Source organism: Lepus europaeus, chromosome 7 (genome assembly GCF_033115175.1).
Source record: "Lepus europaeus isolate LE1 chromosome 7, mLepTim1.pri, whole genome shotgun sequence".
Classification (NCBI taxonomy): domain Eukaryota; kingdom Metazoa; phylum Chordata; class Mammalia; order Lagomorpha; family Leporidae; genus Lepus; species Lepus europaeus.
Genome location: NC_084833.1, coordinates 108,552,565 through 108,571,985, shown reverse-complemented (window position 1 = coordinate 108,571,985; position 19,421 = coordinate 108,552,565). Strand labels below are relative to the sequence as shown.

Sequence of the window (19,421 nt, the reverse complement as noted above, 5' to 3'; positions counted from 1 at the left end):
ATTTAAAAAGGAACAAGTTCTTAGAGGAATATTGTTAGAAAAATACAGAAAAATTGCTCACTTTCAATATAGTTCTAGTTTTCAGAGTCCTTTTATAAAAACAAAGTTAAGTTTTTAGAATATTATACTTGGAGTAATAAAAATGCTAGAGCAAGAAAGCTATGTATATACGTACACAGTCTTTTCAGAAACTGTCTGTGCCACCAGTTCATAAATTTGAGCTCCATTGTCGGACATGGAGATGACAAATAAAGCTTTGTTATCTGGAAAAAACAAGACAAGACAAAAATTACTCTACCATCTATGAGAGGCCATGAGGGAAATTTTAGGGTCCTGGTATAGTGTATATCTTAATCTAAACAAAGGTTACATATGCTCACTTTGTAAAACTTCATCAAATGATACACTTCAAATATGTGCAATTTACTGTTATGCTGTATATTTTATATTTAAATAAAATGAAGATTATAAAAATTAACAATTATTCCACAGTAATTTGTTAAAAAGAAGTTAAAATTTACATTTCTGGAGCAGGCATTTGGCCTAGAAATTTAGCCACTCACTAGCTGGGAAACTTGTAACCTGTATCAGAATTTCTAGCTTATTGTCCCAGTTTCACTCCCCATTCCAGCTTCTTAAATATTTATTTACTTATTTATTTGAAAGTCAGAGTTATGCTGGGGGTGGAGGAGATAGAGATAGAGAGAGAGAGAGATCTTCCATCTGCTTGTTCACTGGCTCAACAGGCAAGGCTGGGCCAGGCTGAAGCCAAGAGCTTTATTAGAATCTCCTATATGGGTGGCAGGGGTCCAGAGACTTGGGCCATCTTCCAATGCTTTTCCCAGGCCATTAGCAGACAGCTGGATTGGAAGTGGTGCAGCAGGGACATGAACCGGCACTCAAACGGGATGCCAGTGTTGCAGGCGGTGCTTTCCTGCTGCACCACAAGGCCAGCACCCATGTTCCCTTTGTTACTAATACACATCCTGGGAGGCAGCAGTGACGGCTCAAGTAACTCAGTTCTTGCCTCCCACGTGGGAGATCTAATCTGAGTTCTGGGTTCCTGGCTCTGGTGTGGCCTAGCTCTAACCATTGTTGGCATTTGGGGAGCGAACAAGTAGGCAGGAGCTCTGTCTCTCTGCCTCTCAAATGAACAAATAAATAATTACAGGGGCCAGTGCTGTGGCAGAGTAGGTGAAGCCACGGCCTGCAGTGCCGGCATCCCATGTGGGTGCTGGTTCAAATCCCAGCTGCTCCACTTCCCATCCAGCTCTCTGCTGTGGCCTGGGAAAGTAGTAGAAGATGGTCCAATTCCTTGGGCCCCTGCACCCATGTGGAGGACCCAGAAGTTCCTGGCTCCTGGTTTCGGACTTGTGCAGCTCCAGCTATTGTGGCCAATTGGGGAGTGAACCAGTAGTTGGAAGACCTCTCTCTCTCTCTCTCTCTCTCTCTGCCTCTCCTTCTCTGTGTGTGTGTAACTGACTTTCAAATAAATAAATAAATATTTTTTAAAATATATAAAAATATAAATTACTGAACACTATTACTCTATCACATTTATTTTAAACTACCCTTTTGTTAATTAATAGTAATTTGCTATCAAGGAACCAGCAATGTTTAAAAGGTATCACCTTGTTAGTGCCATTAAAATATAACTTGCCTACTTTCTTCAGTTTTCACTAAGTCAAAAACACACCACCCTAACAAAAGCCTTTTAATGGAGATTACCTCTCAAGGCACTGTCTTCATTGGAATCTATCAATAATTTGAAGATGGAATAAAAGAACAAAGGAACTGTACAAAAAATTTCAAATGCAGAAAGTGACTCAGAATCTAGACATCTGAACTATTTCTGGACTATAAACTCCTTTAATTCATTTTCTAAGCAGTAAATAAACTCCATGCAAGTTGCCTAGAAATCTAAATCAACAAAAAGTTTCATGTCTGTTATGCTACTTAAACAACACTGAATATCTCCTACACCCTTATAACGAATCTGAAGGTTAGCACTCCTCAATGGATGTACCTACCTGTTGCCACCTGTCGAACCAGCACTGTATTCAACTTAATGACAGGGCTAAACGTGTGTTTGCTATCAGCTGTGGAAGCTAGAATCTTACTATGACACCTTAAGACCAGTCTATCATCCTGTTTTTGTAACAATACAAGAATGTCTTCCAGCAGCAATGTATACAGATCTAGAAATTAAAATGCAGGAAAGATGGTAAGTAAAGAAACTGAGATTTGTTTAATAAACTTTATAACAATTCAGCAGAGAAACTTCATTTGTTATTAAACTTAGTAATTAAAAATTGACTTGTATCCTAACTTTTTACAATTTCATGTAATTCCTGTTTACTGTATTTCACAAAGTGTCAGTCTATAACTAATAGCAAATTAACAAAACAGTTCCTCTTCACAGATTGTTTGAGATCTACTGGTCTAAAGAAATCCTTCAAAGACTCATTAGAACACAATAATGATGGAGACAGGACTCAATCGTTATAAAGTTTTCTGCTCAATTCCTTAATACCTTAATGAATATTTAACACACTTCTCATGTAACAAAACAGTACAGCAAATCTTCCAAATGGTTCTCACTTCTTCACTTTGGCGTGCCGAAGCATCCCTATTTTCCTTTCTCTGTTCTATCCAAAATCGATGAACAACATCAGACCTACCAATAGTTTTATCTCTATTCACCTTCCAAACCAATGGCCCTTCATGAATCATCTTCCTTTTTGTTAAATCCAAATTCTGCCAAAATAAAGAGAATCACGTGCAAATTATACCCAAGCACTCCGTGAAATGAAAATCTGCACAGTCCATTCTTTTCAGTAAATTCTTATAGAAAAGATAGCATTTACATTCAACTATCAGTATTGCATCAGTTTTATTTGTTTTTAATTGGAGAAGCAGACAGACAGTGAGAGACAGCTCCCACCCACTGGCTCCCACATGGGTGGCAGAAACCGTTACTTAAGTCATCATTGCTGCCTCCTGGCATCTGCACTAGCAGAAAGCTGGGACCCAGAGCTGGAGCTGGGACCCCAGGTACTCTGATATGGGAGACTGTGCATCTTAGCCTATGATTTAACTGTTATGTGGAATGCTCATCCCTACCTCTCAGGTCTTAATAAAGACCATGTTAAAATAAACTGCATACAATTTTCTAAAAAGGAAAATGTATCTTATAGAAAATATTCGGCAGTACTAGTATTATCTTCAAAATCTCATTCTAGATAGGTAACAGTTTAGAGAAAATGAAGTTACAGACATTCAGCCACTAGATTCTCAAGCTACCCTTAATTCTTCTATGAATAAGTGGATGAAGATGATGCAAAATACTCTTCTGTAAGATGCTCTGAGGTCTAAGACTCTAATTCCCAAGAAGATTCTAAGAAACAGCACTCATCACACAAGGACTACTCAGGCTTGTTCTAAATATTAGTAACTTATTAGTAAGAGATTAATCTTTTAGTGTTAGTAGCTCTAGAAAAATCTCACTCTTTGGATCTGTTAAAGACATGCTTTTTGATAAACTGTTACCTATGACCCAAATGTTGATTGTAAACAGCTAACAAATAAACCTGTTGTAACAACCACCTAGTGAAATGGTACAAAAATGAATTAAATTCCTAAAAAGTTAGTTAATATAAAAGCCCAAGTACTGGAAGTGGCAATTAGTAAATATCTGACTATCATTTCTGTAATAGTTTCAACTTTTATGCTTTTGAAGAGCTTCACAGGAAAATAAGCTTCCTTTACTCAAGATCTGGGAAGTTCTTATAGTAAACAGTCTTATTTTATTCAAACTAGAGAAGGTGGTAAAATTAAACTTAACAATAACTAGTATTCCTTAGCAGTCTGCAAATTCCTGACATGTCAAGTTTCTGTTTCACATAAAATATTCCTCTGATGAAAGACTAAAAGAATCTTTCACACACATCAAACATTCAAAAGGTAGAATAAAATCATAACTATAGATAATCTATGATTCAGAAACTTCCTGTTCAGGTGATACATATTCCCCCTGAGATGTTAATTACCTGCCAGGTCTTTAGTACATTTTATTTTTTAATTATGATTAGACCATCTCTCACCCTGAGCTCTTCCACATTTGGGTACTCTGACAACTTCAGATTGGAGGTATCAAGACGGCGCTGATAATCTTCTAAGCGCTGGAAATTAGGATGGAGTCAAGGTTACTACTTTGGTCATCAATGACCTGTTTCTAAAGCAAATGGACATTTTTAATCTGCATTTTGCTGAGCTCTCTATAATACTAGACATGACTGACAACTCCCTCCTTCTGCAAATATCTCTTCCCTCAGCTTTGGAAATACTACACCCCTAGTTTTCCTCCTACCTCTTTGGCTGTTCTTTCTCGATCTTCTTTTCAAAGCACAAAATTCAGGAAGTCATGTAAAGCACATGAAGAAACATTAAGGTTCACTTCATCCTTGTCCTCTCCTCGCCACCCAATTTTCTCTAAAGAAATACTCACTCATACTCATTTCCTGGGTAGGCTTTGAGAAAAATACTATGCAAATAAATATATGTATAATAGTAAGTATGCTTGTTTCTGTGCATGGTATGTGTGTCCTTTTAAAAAATAAGATATGATAGCATAACACACGCTCACTTATGGATTCCTGTGTGTGTGTGTGTGTGTGTGATTTAACCAATATATCTTGGAGACTATTGCACATTACCACACATAGAAAGCAGACATTTTTCTAAACAGCTGCATCATATTCAACTCTGTAAATGAACTATAATTTAACTACACCTTATTGATTGATATTTTTATTGCTTCCAATCTTAGCCTATAATAAATACCTTAATAAAATGGCCTTAAATACTTGCCTTTGTATACCTATACAAATTTATCTGCAGGATAAATTTCTAAGACTTTTGGATCAAAGGCAGGTGCATTTTCCTCCAAAATTATAAAAATTTCCAAATACAAGGAAAAGTTTGAATCTATATATTGAAGATGTATATAACGATCACCTATACTCCCCAAGTAATATTTGCTGTATTTGTTTTATTATATATCTATTCATTTATTCATACTTTTATCTATCCATCATTCCATCTTATTTATTGGATGCACTTGAAAATAAATCTCAGATATAAGTATACTTTAGGCCTAAACATTTTAGTATGCATATCATTAACAAGAGTTTGATATTTGTGATTCTTTTCAGAAGTAAATTTACACAGTGAAATTTACACATTTTAAGAGTGCTTTTCCATGAATTTTGACAAATACATACAGCTGTGCAACTCAAACTCCTATCAAGCTATGAAGCACTATCATCACTCCAGAAAATTCCCTCATATATTTGCCAAGTGAATCTTTACTCCCAAGTTCCCAGGCACTATTACTTTTCAGGTATTTTTCCTACCACAGATTAATTTTCCCTCTTCAAAGTTCACAGAAATAGAATTACATTTATGTAAGTCTTCTGTGTCTAGTTTAACTCAGCATAATATTTGTGATATTTATCAGCAATTAATTCCTTTGTATCACTGGTAGTATTCTATATAATGACTAAACTGTAGTTGGTTTATCTGCTCTTCTGCTGATGAATTCTTAAGCTGTTTCCAGTTTCTGGTTATTGTGAATAAGGCTACAATAAACATTCTTGCAAAAGTTAGTCCGTGGGCATAGATCTTTATTCTCAAGAATTAATCACTAGGAAAAGAACTGCTGGCTAAGGGGTAGATATACAGATATGTACAGTTTTAATTTGGGTAAATACGGCCAAATTTCTCTCTGTGTTTTTAATCATTTCACACCCTATACAACACATCTGAAAGTATCTCTGTTTCTACATCATTACCAACATACTGAGTTCCTAAAAACTTACATCTGTGTTCATGGATTCAATTATTCTCTGTATGCTCGCAATCTTTAATTTTTATCTTCAGCATAGCCTTCCCAGAGGCAGCCAACTGTGCACCTCTACTTGATGTCCTGAGCTGAACTCCCATCTTCCCCACAAGTCTGAGGCTTCTCCCTTCCTTCACTCTGTCCATCCAAACATGTAAGCCAGAAACTTAGGGGTTTACTCTTGACATCACCTCTCCATTTAAATCTAAGTCAGTCACAAAGTCCTGTCAATTTTACTTTCTAAGTACTTCTGCAATCCATGCATTTCTGGCCCACGCTCATCTCTCCTGGACTGCTGCAATGAATAACCACGTGGGCCCTTTCATCTCCCATCTTCCTCCTCCAAACCACTCTCCATAGAGTAGCAGACGTAATATCTTAAATGCCCTTAATGAATTCCTGCTGCTCTTAAAATCAGAATCTTTAACCTCACTGCAAGGGCCCTGTGTGATTTGGTCCTGGCTTCCTTCACTTCACTTTGTATGTTTAATACCACGCTGACTCTGCTTCACACGAGCATGATCCTTTACTTTTTCAGTTCCTCAAACAGACTACACTTTCTTTTTCCATCAGGAGTTTGTATAACTGTTCCCTCTACCTTTGGGTCTATATCCTGCCACCTTGTTTTGGTTAGTTTTCACTCATCCTTCAGAGCTTGGCTCAAATGTCAAGTCCTAAAGAAGTTTCCTCTGAAAGCCACAAACTAAACTGAAATTGTCCTGCACAGGAGCTGTCACAACTGACACAAAATACCTGTGCTATAATCTGTTGAACACTTTTTTAACTTGCTAGAACACATGGTCAGTGTGGGCAGTTACTGTGCTCATTCTTTTACTCTCTATCCCTGTGCCCAACACAGAGTGGATGCTCTGTCTCTGTAAATTAATGAGCAAACTAATAGTTAGAGATGCTCAAAAGAAGCCAAATACCGTTCTGATATGCTACTGCAAATTGATCTGGACTCTCCTTCCATGAAGAGTTAACAAATGTCCCACCCATCAATTCTGTGATGAGAGTTTCAATTATTATTTTACAAATTCCAGGTAGCACTAACTCATGACTCTCCCATTGTCATCCTGCATCTTCCTGCTTCCTTTTTTTTTTTTTACCTGCTTGTTTTCTGCCTCCTTGACAGCTTGATTTACATAATTTAAGATCTGACGACAGTGATCTGCAGCTTTCTTCACCTTCTCCCTTTCTGTTGGCCATTCTAAACATAGGGAAGAAATTCAAAATGTAAAATGCAAGAAATTAGGAAAAATATATATGTAATATAAATATCACTTTATTCAAATATTTATAAGGACACACTAGAACTTTGACTATTTTTCTATCAGGCTAAAACCTATGCAAATTCTTTAAGGTAGTCTATGGACAGTTAACTTTTTTGATAGCATTCTAAAACATAAATTTTAATCTTTAAAAAGAAATCACAGTATAGAACCGCAAATCCCAGGGTGATGCTTTAGATAAAGTTTCAGGGCCACTGTATTACACAACGCAGGGTGCAGGTCTTATTCACTTTTATAAGCTGTATAAATGTGACCTATCCCTCCTCCTAGAATTTCACACTGCATAGCTTACATGATTATGTTCAGTGGCCCTGTTAAGGGCCCTGTTAATATTTTTAATAAAATAATTTTTTAAAATTCCAAAATAATTGCTTTGAATTTGAAATTATATTTGAAGAAAATGTACTACAACATTGTATCAATAAAATTCACCTAAATGCATCATATCTATAATAAAGAATAAAAATCTGATCAGCATACTCAAAATTGGGGCTGAGGTTGTGGCAGACTGTCAATTCAAGTCCTGGCTGCTCTGCTTTGGTCCAGCTCTCTGCTACTGCACTCAGGAAAGTAGAAGATGGCCCAAGCACCTGGGACTCTGCCACCCACGCTGGAAACCCAGATGAAGTTCCAGGCTCCTGGCTTTGGCTTGGCCTAGCCTTGATCATTACATCTCTTTGGGGGTGAACCAGCAGATGGAAGACTACTCTCATTTTTTCTGTCGCTCCCACTATGTCAGTCTGCCATTCAAAGAAATAAATATATCTTTAAAACAATATTCAGAATTATAATCCTATAAACAATAGTCCAACTATACTGAACAGGCACATGTATTTTTAAATTATTTATTTATTTTATTTTATTTTAAAGGCAGACAGAAGGAGGGGAGAGAGAGAAAGAGAAGGAGGGAACAAACCCAAGTGCTCCTAACCATTGGTTCATTCCCCAAATGCCCACAAAAGCCAGGGCTGCGGCAGTCCAAAGCCAAGAGCCAGGAACCCAACGACTTGAGCCATAGCCTGCAGCCTACCAGGGTCTGCATTAGTAGGAAGCTGAACAGGGAGTGGAGTCACTCCCAAATAAGATCCAGCCATCCAAAGTGGCATCATAACCACTATACCAAACACCTGATCCAAATAGGCATAGTAAAGTGTAAAAATAAGTATACATGAATGTAAAACCACTCTGTTACCAACTACAATAATTCTGAATTTCCCAATTATGGATTCAAATTCTTGAACATAAGAAACAGGAATATGATTGCATAAAATTATTAACAAAAACTATTAGGAGCCTTAAGTTCAACAGAGAAATTCAAATTCATATTAAGTTTCAAAACAGGAGAGTGGAAATTATAATGCATTGGTTCAGCTATATAAAAATATATACAAAGAAAACATCTCTTCAACTCAATACAAAACTTCTTCGAGGCAAATATGACATATAGTAGAGCACAGATGAGCAAACTTTTTTGTAAATGTAAGTAATAGTAAGCTATTTTTCAAGCCAGACAGTCTGTATTACTATTACTCAATTCTGCTATTACAGTGAAAAAACAGTCAGAGACAGTGCACGAACACATGAGGCATGTTTTATTTACAAAAACAGGCAAGAAGCTGAATCTGGCCCACGGTCCACAGTCTGTCAAACTCTGTGTTAGAACTACTAATGTACTACATTACATCAAACCATCTGAAGACTGGATTGTATCTTGTTAGAATAGCTTGCCATGCAGTGGAGGATAGCCCACGTGTTTGGGCCCCTGCACCCGCATGGGAGACCAGGAGAAAACACCTGGCTCCTGGCTTCGGATAGGCGCAGCGCCGGCCGTGGTGGCCATTTGGGGGGTGAACCAACGGAAGGAAGACCTTTCTGTCTCTGACTCTGTCAAATAAAAAAGAAAGAAAAGAAAAGAAGAAAAGAAAAGAAAAGAAAAGAGAAAAGCTTGCCATGGTATTGTAAATCTAACTGCAGACATCAGGATACTATGAAAGATTATTTATCAGGGCAGTTTTGTTTCTTGTTCTTAAGCACTTCTTTGGGGAAAAACTTATTTATTTATTTATTTGAACGGCATCACTTGCTTTCCCCCAGAGTGTACATTAGCAGAGAGCTGAAACTGGGAGCAGAGCTGGTACTGCAACTCAGGCACTCTGACAAAGGCTGCGAGTATGTCAAGCAGTGTTTTAACCACTGTACCAAACACCCGCCCTCCATCCCCAAGTTTTTATTTCAGTGAGAATGCTGTACCAGTATATTTGGCAATATTATCCAACAGAAGTGGGTACTTGGTCAGCCTCTGCATTTGAGTGGGAATGATATCCTTTAGCTGAAGACGACGACACAGAGGATTACTCTCAGCATCCTAAAAAAGAAAGTGAAATAAGTAAATCTGCAAGTCTTATTAGGACTGTGACTACCTAAATACATACCATGTATTCATCATATAGTGTCTACAGCATTAAAATTCTAGTTACTAAATCAAAATATTTTTTTAAAATGCCATATCACTGCCACACCATCCCTCTGCTTGTTCCTTTCACTGCGTAAAGGTGGAAGGAAGCCTCTATCATGAAACCAATGGCGTCTACTTTATCTGTTTAAGCAAGGACTGAAAGAACCCATAGCAGACTCTAAAAACTGCTTTCTTGCATTAAAAGTTTTATCTTCTATTCATAAAATCTAGGTATATTTTCCTAGCAAAAGGTAGTTAGCTAAATTGCTCTCTATCATTCCAAATACGCACAATAGATTACCAGTCTAGATATGTCAGCTGAGCTATATCAGAGGTCCACAAACTTAGTAAATACATTAATGTCACATGCCACAGTCTCTCGCACAGGTATGTAATTCTGCTCTTTCAGCCACAGGCAACACATAAATGAAGGAAAACAGCTCTGTGTAGTAAAGAACTCTAAGATGGCTTCTAAGACTCCCATTCTCTGGTATACAATACCACTCCCTTGGGTGGGGACGGAATCTATGATGGGCCATCACTCTTATGACTAGGTTACTTCCAATTGACTTTAAGTTTATCAAAAAGCAGATCAACTGGGACTGACTTAATCAGAGGAGCTTTAAAAGAAATCCATGTGAGAGTGATGCATTCTCACTGGTCTGAAAGAAAGCAAGCATGCGCCTGTGAACCGCCTGAGGGCCAGAGGGCAGAGGCGTGGAGACTCCAGGAGGTGAGAGCGCTCCTCCCAGCCAACAACTGGAGGAAGCTGAGCACTTCAGTGGCACTTTTCTAAGGAGAGGCATTGTATTAACCAAGGAGTTTAGAAGAGAGCCCCTGAGCCTCCGATGAGAACTGCAACCCTGCTGACAGTCTGATGTCAGTCTGCAGCAACCCTGAAGAGCGGATTCAGGTAAGCCACACCCACGTTCCTAAACCACAAAAACTGTGAGATTAAAAAATTCCTGTTAAGTGGCCTTATTTGTCATAATGTGTTACACAGCAATAGGAAACAACTACACTGTGTTCAAACAACACTTTACTTATCGAGAAAGGCAACAGACAAGATAAGCCCTGTGGGCCACAGTTTATCCATCCTTGATCTATACCAGTATAAACTCCAATGAGTATATGATTGCTCTTATATTCTCATTCTCACATTTTGACCATAATCTTTTAATTCTGTTTATAGATCATTTCCTGATAAAACTCTGTGGCAATGTAATTTCTTTATCGTTTATTTTAATCCTGATATGTATTTTTAATTATTCACAATTCCAAAATCATCTTTCTACCTTCCAGTAATTTAAGGAAAAACATACAAATTTTAAAATTTTAAGACCGATGTAACCCTTGTGAAAGGTTTATGAACTTCCCTGGTTTATTCTACAACTTGCATTATTTTTTCCTTACATGACTCATTCAACTCACTTGTACAAAAGTCTGGAATCGAGAGTCCTTTTTCTGACGAGACTTGATCATTTCTAGGGCAAAAGGCTGGTTACTGCAAAAGGTGGCAGCGGCATGTTTCAGCTTCTCTTCTCCCAGTCCACTGAACTGTGCCAAGAGTACAAAGAAAACAACAGAGAACGGGATACTGAGCTTCTGTAAGGCCCAGAGAAATGGAAGGCAACCACAATCCTTTCAGTAACTGTTCTCAAGAGACAATAAACACAGAGCAGCCCATCTGCATGGATTATCAGTGGTTCTTCACGCGAAAGGTATGCCCCTGATACAATCAGACCGTTCTGGTTCATATTCCAATGTCTTCTTGCTGGCAGCCTACCACAACTTATTACCTTTCTATTCTATACCACTTCTAAGTTAGCTAGAAAGGTTGACATTTGGGAAATACAAGACATAAAATGCCCAGAGACTGAAATTAAATTTCATTTTTGTAGACCCTGACACTTTTACAAGAATTATTTTCTTACTGCTCCAGGAAGCAAATCCTTGAACACTAGTTTTTCTTTACTACTTATTAGGAAATCACAGGTCTTAACTTTTCTGGGTCAAAATAAAATTAAATCATTGCTGTTCACCTGTGCAGAAATTGGGGATCTCTTTTGCTAAAAATCACTTTATGCTAATATTTTAAAATTTAAGTTTGTATATGTATGGTCATAATTTTAAACTTTCTAATAAAGTACCTAACAATTGTTTTACCCATAATGAATGTGCCTTTACAAGTCAAATAAATTGCTTCTTAATACCACCTCTATATTTGTAAATAATTGTTGTAAGAGTTTTTTTTTTTTTTATTGTTGTATGGTTTTTAATAGACTTCCATACACTGCTCCATTTAAAGCCATATTCCCAAAAGTTGGCACATGAAGACACTCCGCAAAAAGTCCTTTTGTAGTGCATTTGTAGATAAATTGTGTTTTTTTCTTCAAGGGCGATATACACACAGTGATGCTCTAAGAGGTCACTCCAATGGTGTACTTTTATTCTATTCTGACTCTGACACTCAGCATGTTTAAAGATGAGATTGGCAGCATTTTTGCTATGTCAAAGCACAACACAACTACAAAAAGCAGCTGGGTTTACAAAAGAAAATAACACTCTCAATTTCACATAATCCTACTACAGTTTTAGAAGTAGAGAACATATTCATGAGGTGATTTTTTTTTCTTTTAAAGATTTATATATTTTTAAAGATTTATTTACTTATTTGAAAGGCGGAGTTTACAGAGAGAGAATGATAGATACAGAGAGAGAGAGATCATCCATCTGCTAGTTTACTCCCCAAATGGCCACAACAGCCGGAGCTGGGCCAGGCATCAGACAGGAGCTGGAAGCTTCATCTGGGTCTCCCATGTGGGTGGCAGGGGCCTAGCCATGTGGGCCATCTTCCACTGCTTTTTCCAGCCATTAGCTGGGAGCTGGATCAGAAGTGGAGCAGCCAGCACCCGTATTGGGATGCCAGCATTGTAGGCAGCAGCTTTATCTGCTATACCACAACACTAACCCCTAGTAAGGTGATCTCAAGAAATCAAAACTAGAAACATACTCTCCAAAATTATTTTTTAAAAACAACAGGACTAGGCCAGCGCTGTGGCTCACTAGGCTAATCCTCCACCTGCGGCACCGGCACCCTGGGTCCTAGTCCCGGTCGGGGCACCAGATTCTGTCCCGATTGCTCCTCTTCCAGTCCAGCTCTCTGCTGTGGCCCGGGAAGGCAGTGGAGGATGGCCCAAGAGCTTGGGCCCTGCACCTGCATGGGAGACCAGGAGGAAGCACCTGGCTCCTGGCTTCGGATCGGTGCAGCACGCTGGCCGTAGCAGCCATTTTGGGGGTGAACCAACAGAAGGAAGACCTTTCTCTGTGTGTGTGTGTGTGTCTCTCTCTCTCTCGCTAACTCTGTCAAAAAAAAAAAAAAAAAAAAAAGAAAAGAAAAGGACTAGATCTAAAGGCATATTTATGATTTTGGCTTTTAGGAATTCTGACAATGCTTTTCCTAAATTTACCTTTTTTATTTAATAGTTACAAACCCTAGTAGTTAGTCCATTCTGTTTTCTTTAGCTTTGTACAGGTATATTATGTTGATCAGGAAAACACTTTTTGGGACTTGTGTGTGAGACAGTTGCCTGCAATGCTGGCATCCTGTATGGGTGCCAGTTCGAGTCCCTGCTACTCCACTTCCCATCCAGCTCTCTGCTAATGTGCCTGGGAAAGTGGCAGAAGATAACCCAAGTACTTAAGCCCCTCATCCACATGGGAGATCCAGATGGAGTTCCAGTCTTCCGACTTTTTAGTTCCGGCCACTGTGGCCATTTGGGGAGTGAACCAGTGGGCTGAATATCTCTCGCTCTCTCTCTTTCCCCTTCCCTCCCTCTAACTCTGCCTTTCAAATAAATAAATAAATTTTTTAATAAATACATTTTTTATGTGTTCTAAATGACATTTCTGTTCCACTCTGTTCATAGGTTTCTATAATCTATTTTACTATGTAGTAAATTTATTCATTCTAATAGCTTGTGATTAGAGGACTAATTACACTTTCTATCTTATTAATGATGAATCTCATTTGCCATTTAGTGTTCAATATTATTTACAGGAGATACAAATGAATCTGCCTAGTAATCAAGATGTGATATCTTGAGGCCAGCACTGTGTCCATAGAAGGCTAAGCTTCCGCCTATGGCGCTGGCATCCCATATGGGTGCCAGTTTGCATCCCAGCTGCTCTTCTTCTTTTTCTTTTCTTTCTCTTTTTTTTTTTTTTTTTTTTTGACAGGAGGAGTGGATAGTGAGAGAGAGAGAGAGACAGAGAGAAAGGTCTTCCTTTTTGCTGTTGGTTCACCCTCCAATGGCCGCTGCAGCTGGCACATTGTGCTGATCCGAAGCCAGGAGCCAGGTGCTTCTCCTGGTCTCCCATGCGGGTGCAGGGCCCAAGGACTTGGGCTATCCTCCACTGCCTTCCCGGGCCATAGCAGAGAGCTGGCCTGGAAGGGGGGCAACCGGGACAGAATCCGGCGCCTCAACCGAGACTAGAACCCGGTGTGCCGGCGCTGCAAGGCGGAGGATTAGCCTGTTAAGCCACAGCACCAGCCCTTTTCTTTAAAAAAAAAAAAAAAAAAAAAGATTTATTTATTTGAAAGTCAGAGTTACACAGAGAGAGGAGGAAAGGCACAGAGACAGAGAGACAGAGAGAGAGAGAGAGAGAGAGAGAGAGAGGTCTTCCATCCGCTGGTTTAATCCCCAGTTGGCCCCAACAGCTGGAGCTGTGCTGATCTGAAGCCAGGAGTCAGGAGCCAGGGGCTTCTTCCGGGTCTCCCATGTGAGTGCAGGGGCCCAAGGACTTAGGCCATCTTTTACTGCTTTCCCAGGCCATAGCAGAGAGCTGGATCAAAAGTGGAGCAACCGGGACTCAAACCACCACCTACATGGGATGCTGGCAATGCAGGCAGTGGCTTTATCCGCTTTGTCAGCTCTCTGCTATGGCCTGGGAAAGTAGCAGAAGATGGCCCAGCTGCTTGGGCTCCTTTACCCGTGTGCGAGACCTGGAAGAAGCTCCTGGCTTCGGATCTGCACAGCTCTGGCCTTTGCTGCCATCTGAGGAGTGAATTGGGATGGAAGACCTTTCTCTGTCTGTAACTGTACCTCTCAAATAAATAAATAAGAGGATTTATTTAAGAAAAAAAAAAACCACTTTGCTGCTTGAATAGTGTTCTGCTAGTACATGTTGGCTGCAATCTCAAATTTCAGGTGTACCTTATTAAAAAAAAAAAGATGTTGCCAGCGCCATCGTAGCTCACTAGCTAATCCTCTGCCTGCGGCGCCGGCACACCGGGTTCTAGTCCCGGTCGGGGCGCCGGATTCTGTCCCGGTTGCTCCTCTTCCAGTCCAGCTCTCTGCTATGGCCCAGGACTGCAGCGGAGGATGGCCCAAGTGCTTGGGCCCTGTACCCACATGGGAAACCAGGAGAAGCACCTGGCTCCTGGCTTTGGATTAGTGCGCTGGCCGTAGCGGCCACTGGAGGTGAACCAACGGAAAAAGGAAGACCTTTCTCTCTGTCTCTCTCTGTCACTGTCCACTCTGCCTGTCAAAAAAAAAAAAAAAAAAAAAAAGTGTTCTCCTAAGTCTATATGCCCTACAATTTTTAATTCAAGTTTGAGATGTCAACTGGCACTATACTGTATTATAAAATGAAATGATAGTCTTATAAAATCTTCAATTTTCTATTTCAAACTGAGTAATGCACTGTCATGCCATGAGAACACAGTTACAACTTTCACTCCAACACTGAGAACAAGAAACAAAATGAGCCACATTATCACAGAGTAGCTGTAGAGTAAGCTGAAGTTTTCAAAGAAATTAAATCTCAGAAACAATAATACCAACGAGGGCTTAGGAGAGAAAATGCTTTGGGAAGTTCAATGCCAGGTAGTAATGGAAATGATTCCTTGTACCTGTTCTATGAGTCAGTGGCTAAGAAGTGATCTACTGACTAATGAAAGTAAGATGACTGTTTCAGTCAACTTTCCAGTTTAATCTTTTAAAAATTTGTAATTATAGAATTACCAAAATTTGGAGGCATTATCTCAAGTAGCACATATAATGAAGTAAATTTCTATGAGCATCTCATTAATATTTTGAGAACTACACCTTGGGCTTTACTTATTCCCAGCCTCTACTAGAGTACTTTCTTAGAAACTATAAATCAAACCACTTTCCCTTAAAGGTTTTCTGTATGTTCTACTTTAGGTCTCTCAGCCACATCTCCCCCATAAAAGCCTGTATTCTCCTCTTTTTGTGTCACTGTATCCCCAGCACACAGCGCGGTACTGTCAAATATGTACTGACAGAGTCAGACAGAAAAACAGAATTTGGCAACAGTTGTTACAGTCTTTGAACTCTTAACCCTAAGCTGTAAATAATACTAAATAACTGACTTTTCTACCGCTGCAGTAACAGTTCTGTATCTATATTTTGTAACTGTCTAATGTTATACAATATAATTCTAACATCTGGACAATAGATGATAGCTGAAATTCTGTATTATTTTCATCAAGATCCACCTTACTCTACATTCTTAAAAACACAAAGAACTGGTATCTGTAATTTAAGGGAAAAGAGCCCATTAACCAGGGAATAGGAGTTCACACCCTAAATATTTTTCAGCTCTGTCTTAACTTCGCAAAACAGACTGGTATGCATATTTGGAAAGCTCAGTTACTTAACCCTGAATGTGATCACGAAGTGTCTGGAAAAATAAGAAAAAGAAATGGAAAACTTTCTTACCCAGGTCAGCAAATCTTCCCCAATTTGATCAATAACAGAGGTCTCATTCCTCTTTCGAACAGCCTTCATTTGTTCATTCAACCCAACTAAAAAAAAAAAAAAAGAAGAAGAAAATAATTAAGTACACACTCATTTTAGGCTAAATAACCAGTAGTACTAAGTAGCTATATTTTTAAAAAAGGATTTTCAGAACAGTATATCTGCTTCTAACCTCTTTAATTATAAATCTGGATACACTGTTTATACATTTAGATATTATAAGCTTTATCTGAAAAACAGGTGCTAAAGTATAAAACAACATTTTTGGAAACTAGTACATTACATATAGCGTAGTTGCCTAAATATCTACTTAACCTCAAAACTCTCATCTTTAACCACGCTTAAAAATAAACTTAAATAGTACAAGTGATTCTTCTCATTGTTCCTCTTAAAATGTGTATGTTCACAGGCAACAGATATTATCAGGCCTGCACTTGTCAATGCATGCTTGTGAAACCTAAGATTACCCACAAAGGTATAAAGGGCTTCAATTTGGTTGGCAGGTGTTGACGAAATCCTTAATGAAGAAAGACTGAGAATTAAGGGTCACAGAGAAATAGTGACCTGCAAAGAGAGAACATCCTACTGCTGTCTACAAAAGTCCAAGATGACTATACCTAGGCAAAGCCAACAAGGTAGAATTTTTTTCTTACTTAAGTGTTCTAAGCAACAAAACAATTTCTGAAAATTATCTCACTGTGAGATTATATACAGTACATTATCATTTACAAAATGCATTTACACATGTATTATTACATGGAATATATACTTTTTAAAACACAATACTGTAACTGACAGGAAAATTTCAGAGTGATTTTGATAATTCATTTTTTCACCTCAGGCACTAACCGTAAACCTAAATCTCCATGTTAACATTCTGTACACAAAGGCTGATTGTGGAGGCAAAGGATATAGACAAAGATTGAATTATTTATTTATGCTATTTGCTCACAAAGACTTTTCAGAATGCTGACATGGATACATTTACAAAATCTAATAAAGGTACCTCCATGGTGCTTGTATATGTTCACAATCTTTTCTCTATTGAAAATACTAGGGTGGCCGGTGTTGCGGTACAGAGGGTTAACACCCTGGCCTGAAGCACTGGCATCCCATATGGAAGCCAGTTTGGGACCCAGCTGCTCCTCTTCCGATCTAGCTCTCTGCTATGGCCTGGGAAAGCATAGAAGATGGCCCAAGTCCTTGGGCCCTTGCACCCGCGTGGGAGACCCAGAGGAAGCTCCTGGATCCTGGCTTTGGATCAGTGCAGCTCTGGCCTTTGTGGCCATCTGGGGAGTGAACCATCAGATGGAAGACCTCTCTCTCTCTCTCTCTCTCTCTCTCTCTCTCTCTCTCTCTCTGCCTCTCCTCTCTGTGTAACTCTGACTTTCAAATAAACAAATATATCTTAAAAAAAAAAAAAAAAAAAAGAAAGAAAAGGAAATACAAGGGATGAATATCTGAGCAAATTTCTCTTACTATGAAGTTGAAGGATGTCTTCTAAGTTTGAAAAAATCTTCCGTAGTTCTGAAGGTGACAAAATTCCTTCTCTGGATACTCGCTGATAAAACACTTGATCAAGAACTTTCAGTGTTCGAACATGAGCTCGTTCTGTGTAGAACAATTCTAGGCAGAAAAAAAGGAGATGTGAAATCGTGCCTTAGAATAATTTCACAGGACCAAACATAGCTGTCGGCTGGAATTAGGTAGCTGATGAGCTATACAGTAACTTATTTATCATTTAGAAAGTATGAAATGTCTCAGATTACTTTCATTAAATGAAATTTCCTGACTTTCTGACTCTAAAAAGCAAATACTAACAAATGAAAAATATCATTCAAAGCTGTTTTGTACTTAAAAGTTAACATTATGCCCCTAAACTCATCCTTCTATTCACAATAACCACCACCTTTCACAACTACAACACTAGAGAACTGTAAAGCCCAAGGTCACATTTATAGCCATTTACTTAAATCCTATTCAGAAATACTATTATTTTTAGCTATCTAAACTGTCTATATACCACCATTTCTGGAGCCAGACTTGTAATTTCACTACCTCATTGTGATGTCAGAGATATTTATTCAAATGTATTTATTTATTCAAAGATATTTATTCAAATCACAACATAAGGGTAACAGAAGGTACAGAATCCATGCCACATATCTGTCACATACATGCTAAGGCAAATAAAGAGCACTATAATAGGGCAGAGGAAAACCTGGCTCCTAGTTTTCCTGCTATTAGTTGTATGATCTTGATTAACTCTATCAACCTTCCTGGTCTTAGCATCTTCATCCACAATCTAGTCACAAAAATAACCTACCCTGAAAGTAAAATGATGGTGCAAATGCTGTCATAATGTTTTTTCAATTTTAAAATCTATAATGCTAGGAATCTTAAATAACTTGATGGCTCAACACATTTTTTCTGAATTATTAATAAGAATGGGAGAATCATTTGCATTTTTTGGGTTGAAGAGTTCAAGGATCATATCTAGTTTAACATTCTTCCTTTAAAAAAAAAAAAGCTAGGAGGAAATCTGAAGCAAATTCCAAGGCTGAAAGGGTTTGCTTTACTCTGATAAAACTAAATATATATGAACAACAACAAATTGATTAAACTCACCATTAATTACTTCTTGTCTTTTGATCTCACAAGGTTTCAGGCCCAATAACACTTCTCGACTAACAAGCTGCTGCCAGTTGGGTGGATCTGTCTCTAAGTCATTTTCAAATTGTTCATCCTCACTTTGACTTTCTCCAAAAGCTATGCTGTCAAACCTAGTGAAGGAAACAAAGATTCTAGTTAAGGGCTCAGGTATCTTTACATTACAGTGAATCGGTCAGATGTCTGGTCTGATTTAGCACAGAGCCTAAAATGACATCCTTTCCTTTGTGTTAAAAATATCTCGGCCGGCGCCGCAGCTCACTAGGCTAATCCTCTGCCTTGCGGCGCCGGCACACCGGGTTCTAGTCCTGGTCGGG

General features: G+C 38.6%; 1 protein-coding gene across 5 annotated transcripts in view; it reads right to left on the bottom strand.

Annotated features, from left to right (window-relative positions):
• The window catches only part of ARHGEF12 (Rho guanine nucleotide exchange factor 12), a 166,880-nt gene that overhangs the window by 11,402 nt on the left and 136,057 nt on the right, over nucleotides 1–19,421 (bottom strand). For all 5 annotated transcript variants that reach the window (XM_062197207.1, XM_062197208.1, XM_062197210.1 and 2 more), the window contains 10 exons: nucleotides 19,063–19,217; nucleotides 17,914–18,060; nucleotides 16,396–16,481; nucleotides 11,081–11,206; nucleotides 9,445–9,559; nucleotides 7,012–7,112; nucleotides 4,104–4,181; nucleotides 2,682–2,757; nucleotides 2,031–2,198; nucleotides 176–263 (listed from right to left, as the gene is read on the bottom strand). In XM_062197207.1, the coding sequence (XP_062053191.1) occupies nucleotides 176–263; nucleotides 2,031–2,198; nucleotides 2,682–2,757; nucleotides 4,104–4,181; nucleotides 7,012–7,112; nucleotides 9,445–9,559; nucleotides 11,081–11,206; nucleotides 16,396–16,481; nucleotides 17,914–18,060; nucleotides 19,063–19,217 (1,140 nt within the window). The remainder of the gene's footprint in view (nucleotides 1–175; nucleotides 264–2,030; nucleotides 2,199–2,681; nucleotides 2,758–4,103; nucleotides 4,182–7,011; nucleotides 7,113–9,444; nucleotides 9,560–11,080; nucleotides 11,207–16,395; nucleotides 16,482–17,913; nucleotides 18,061–19,062; nucleotides 19,218–19,421) is intronic.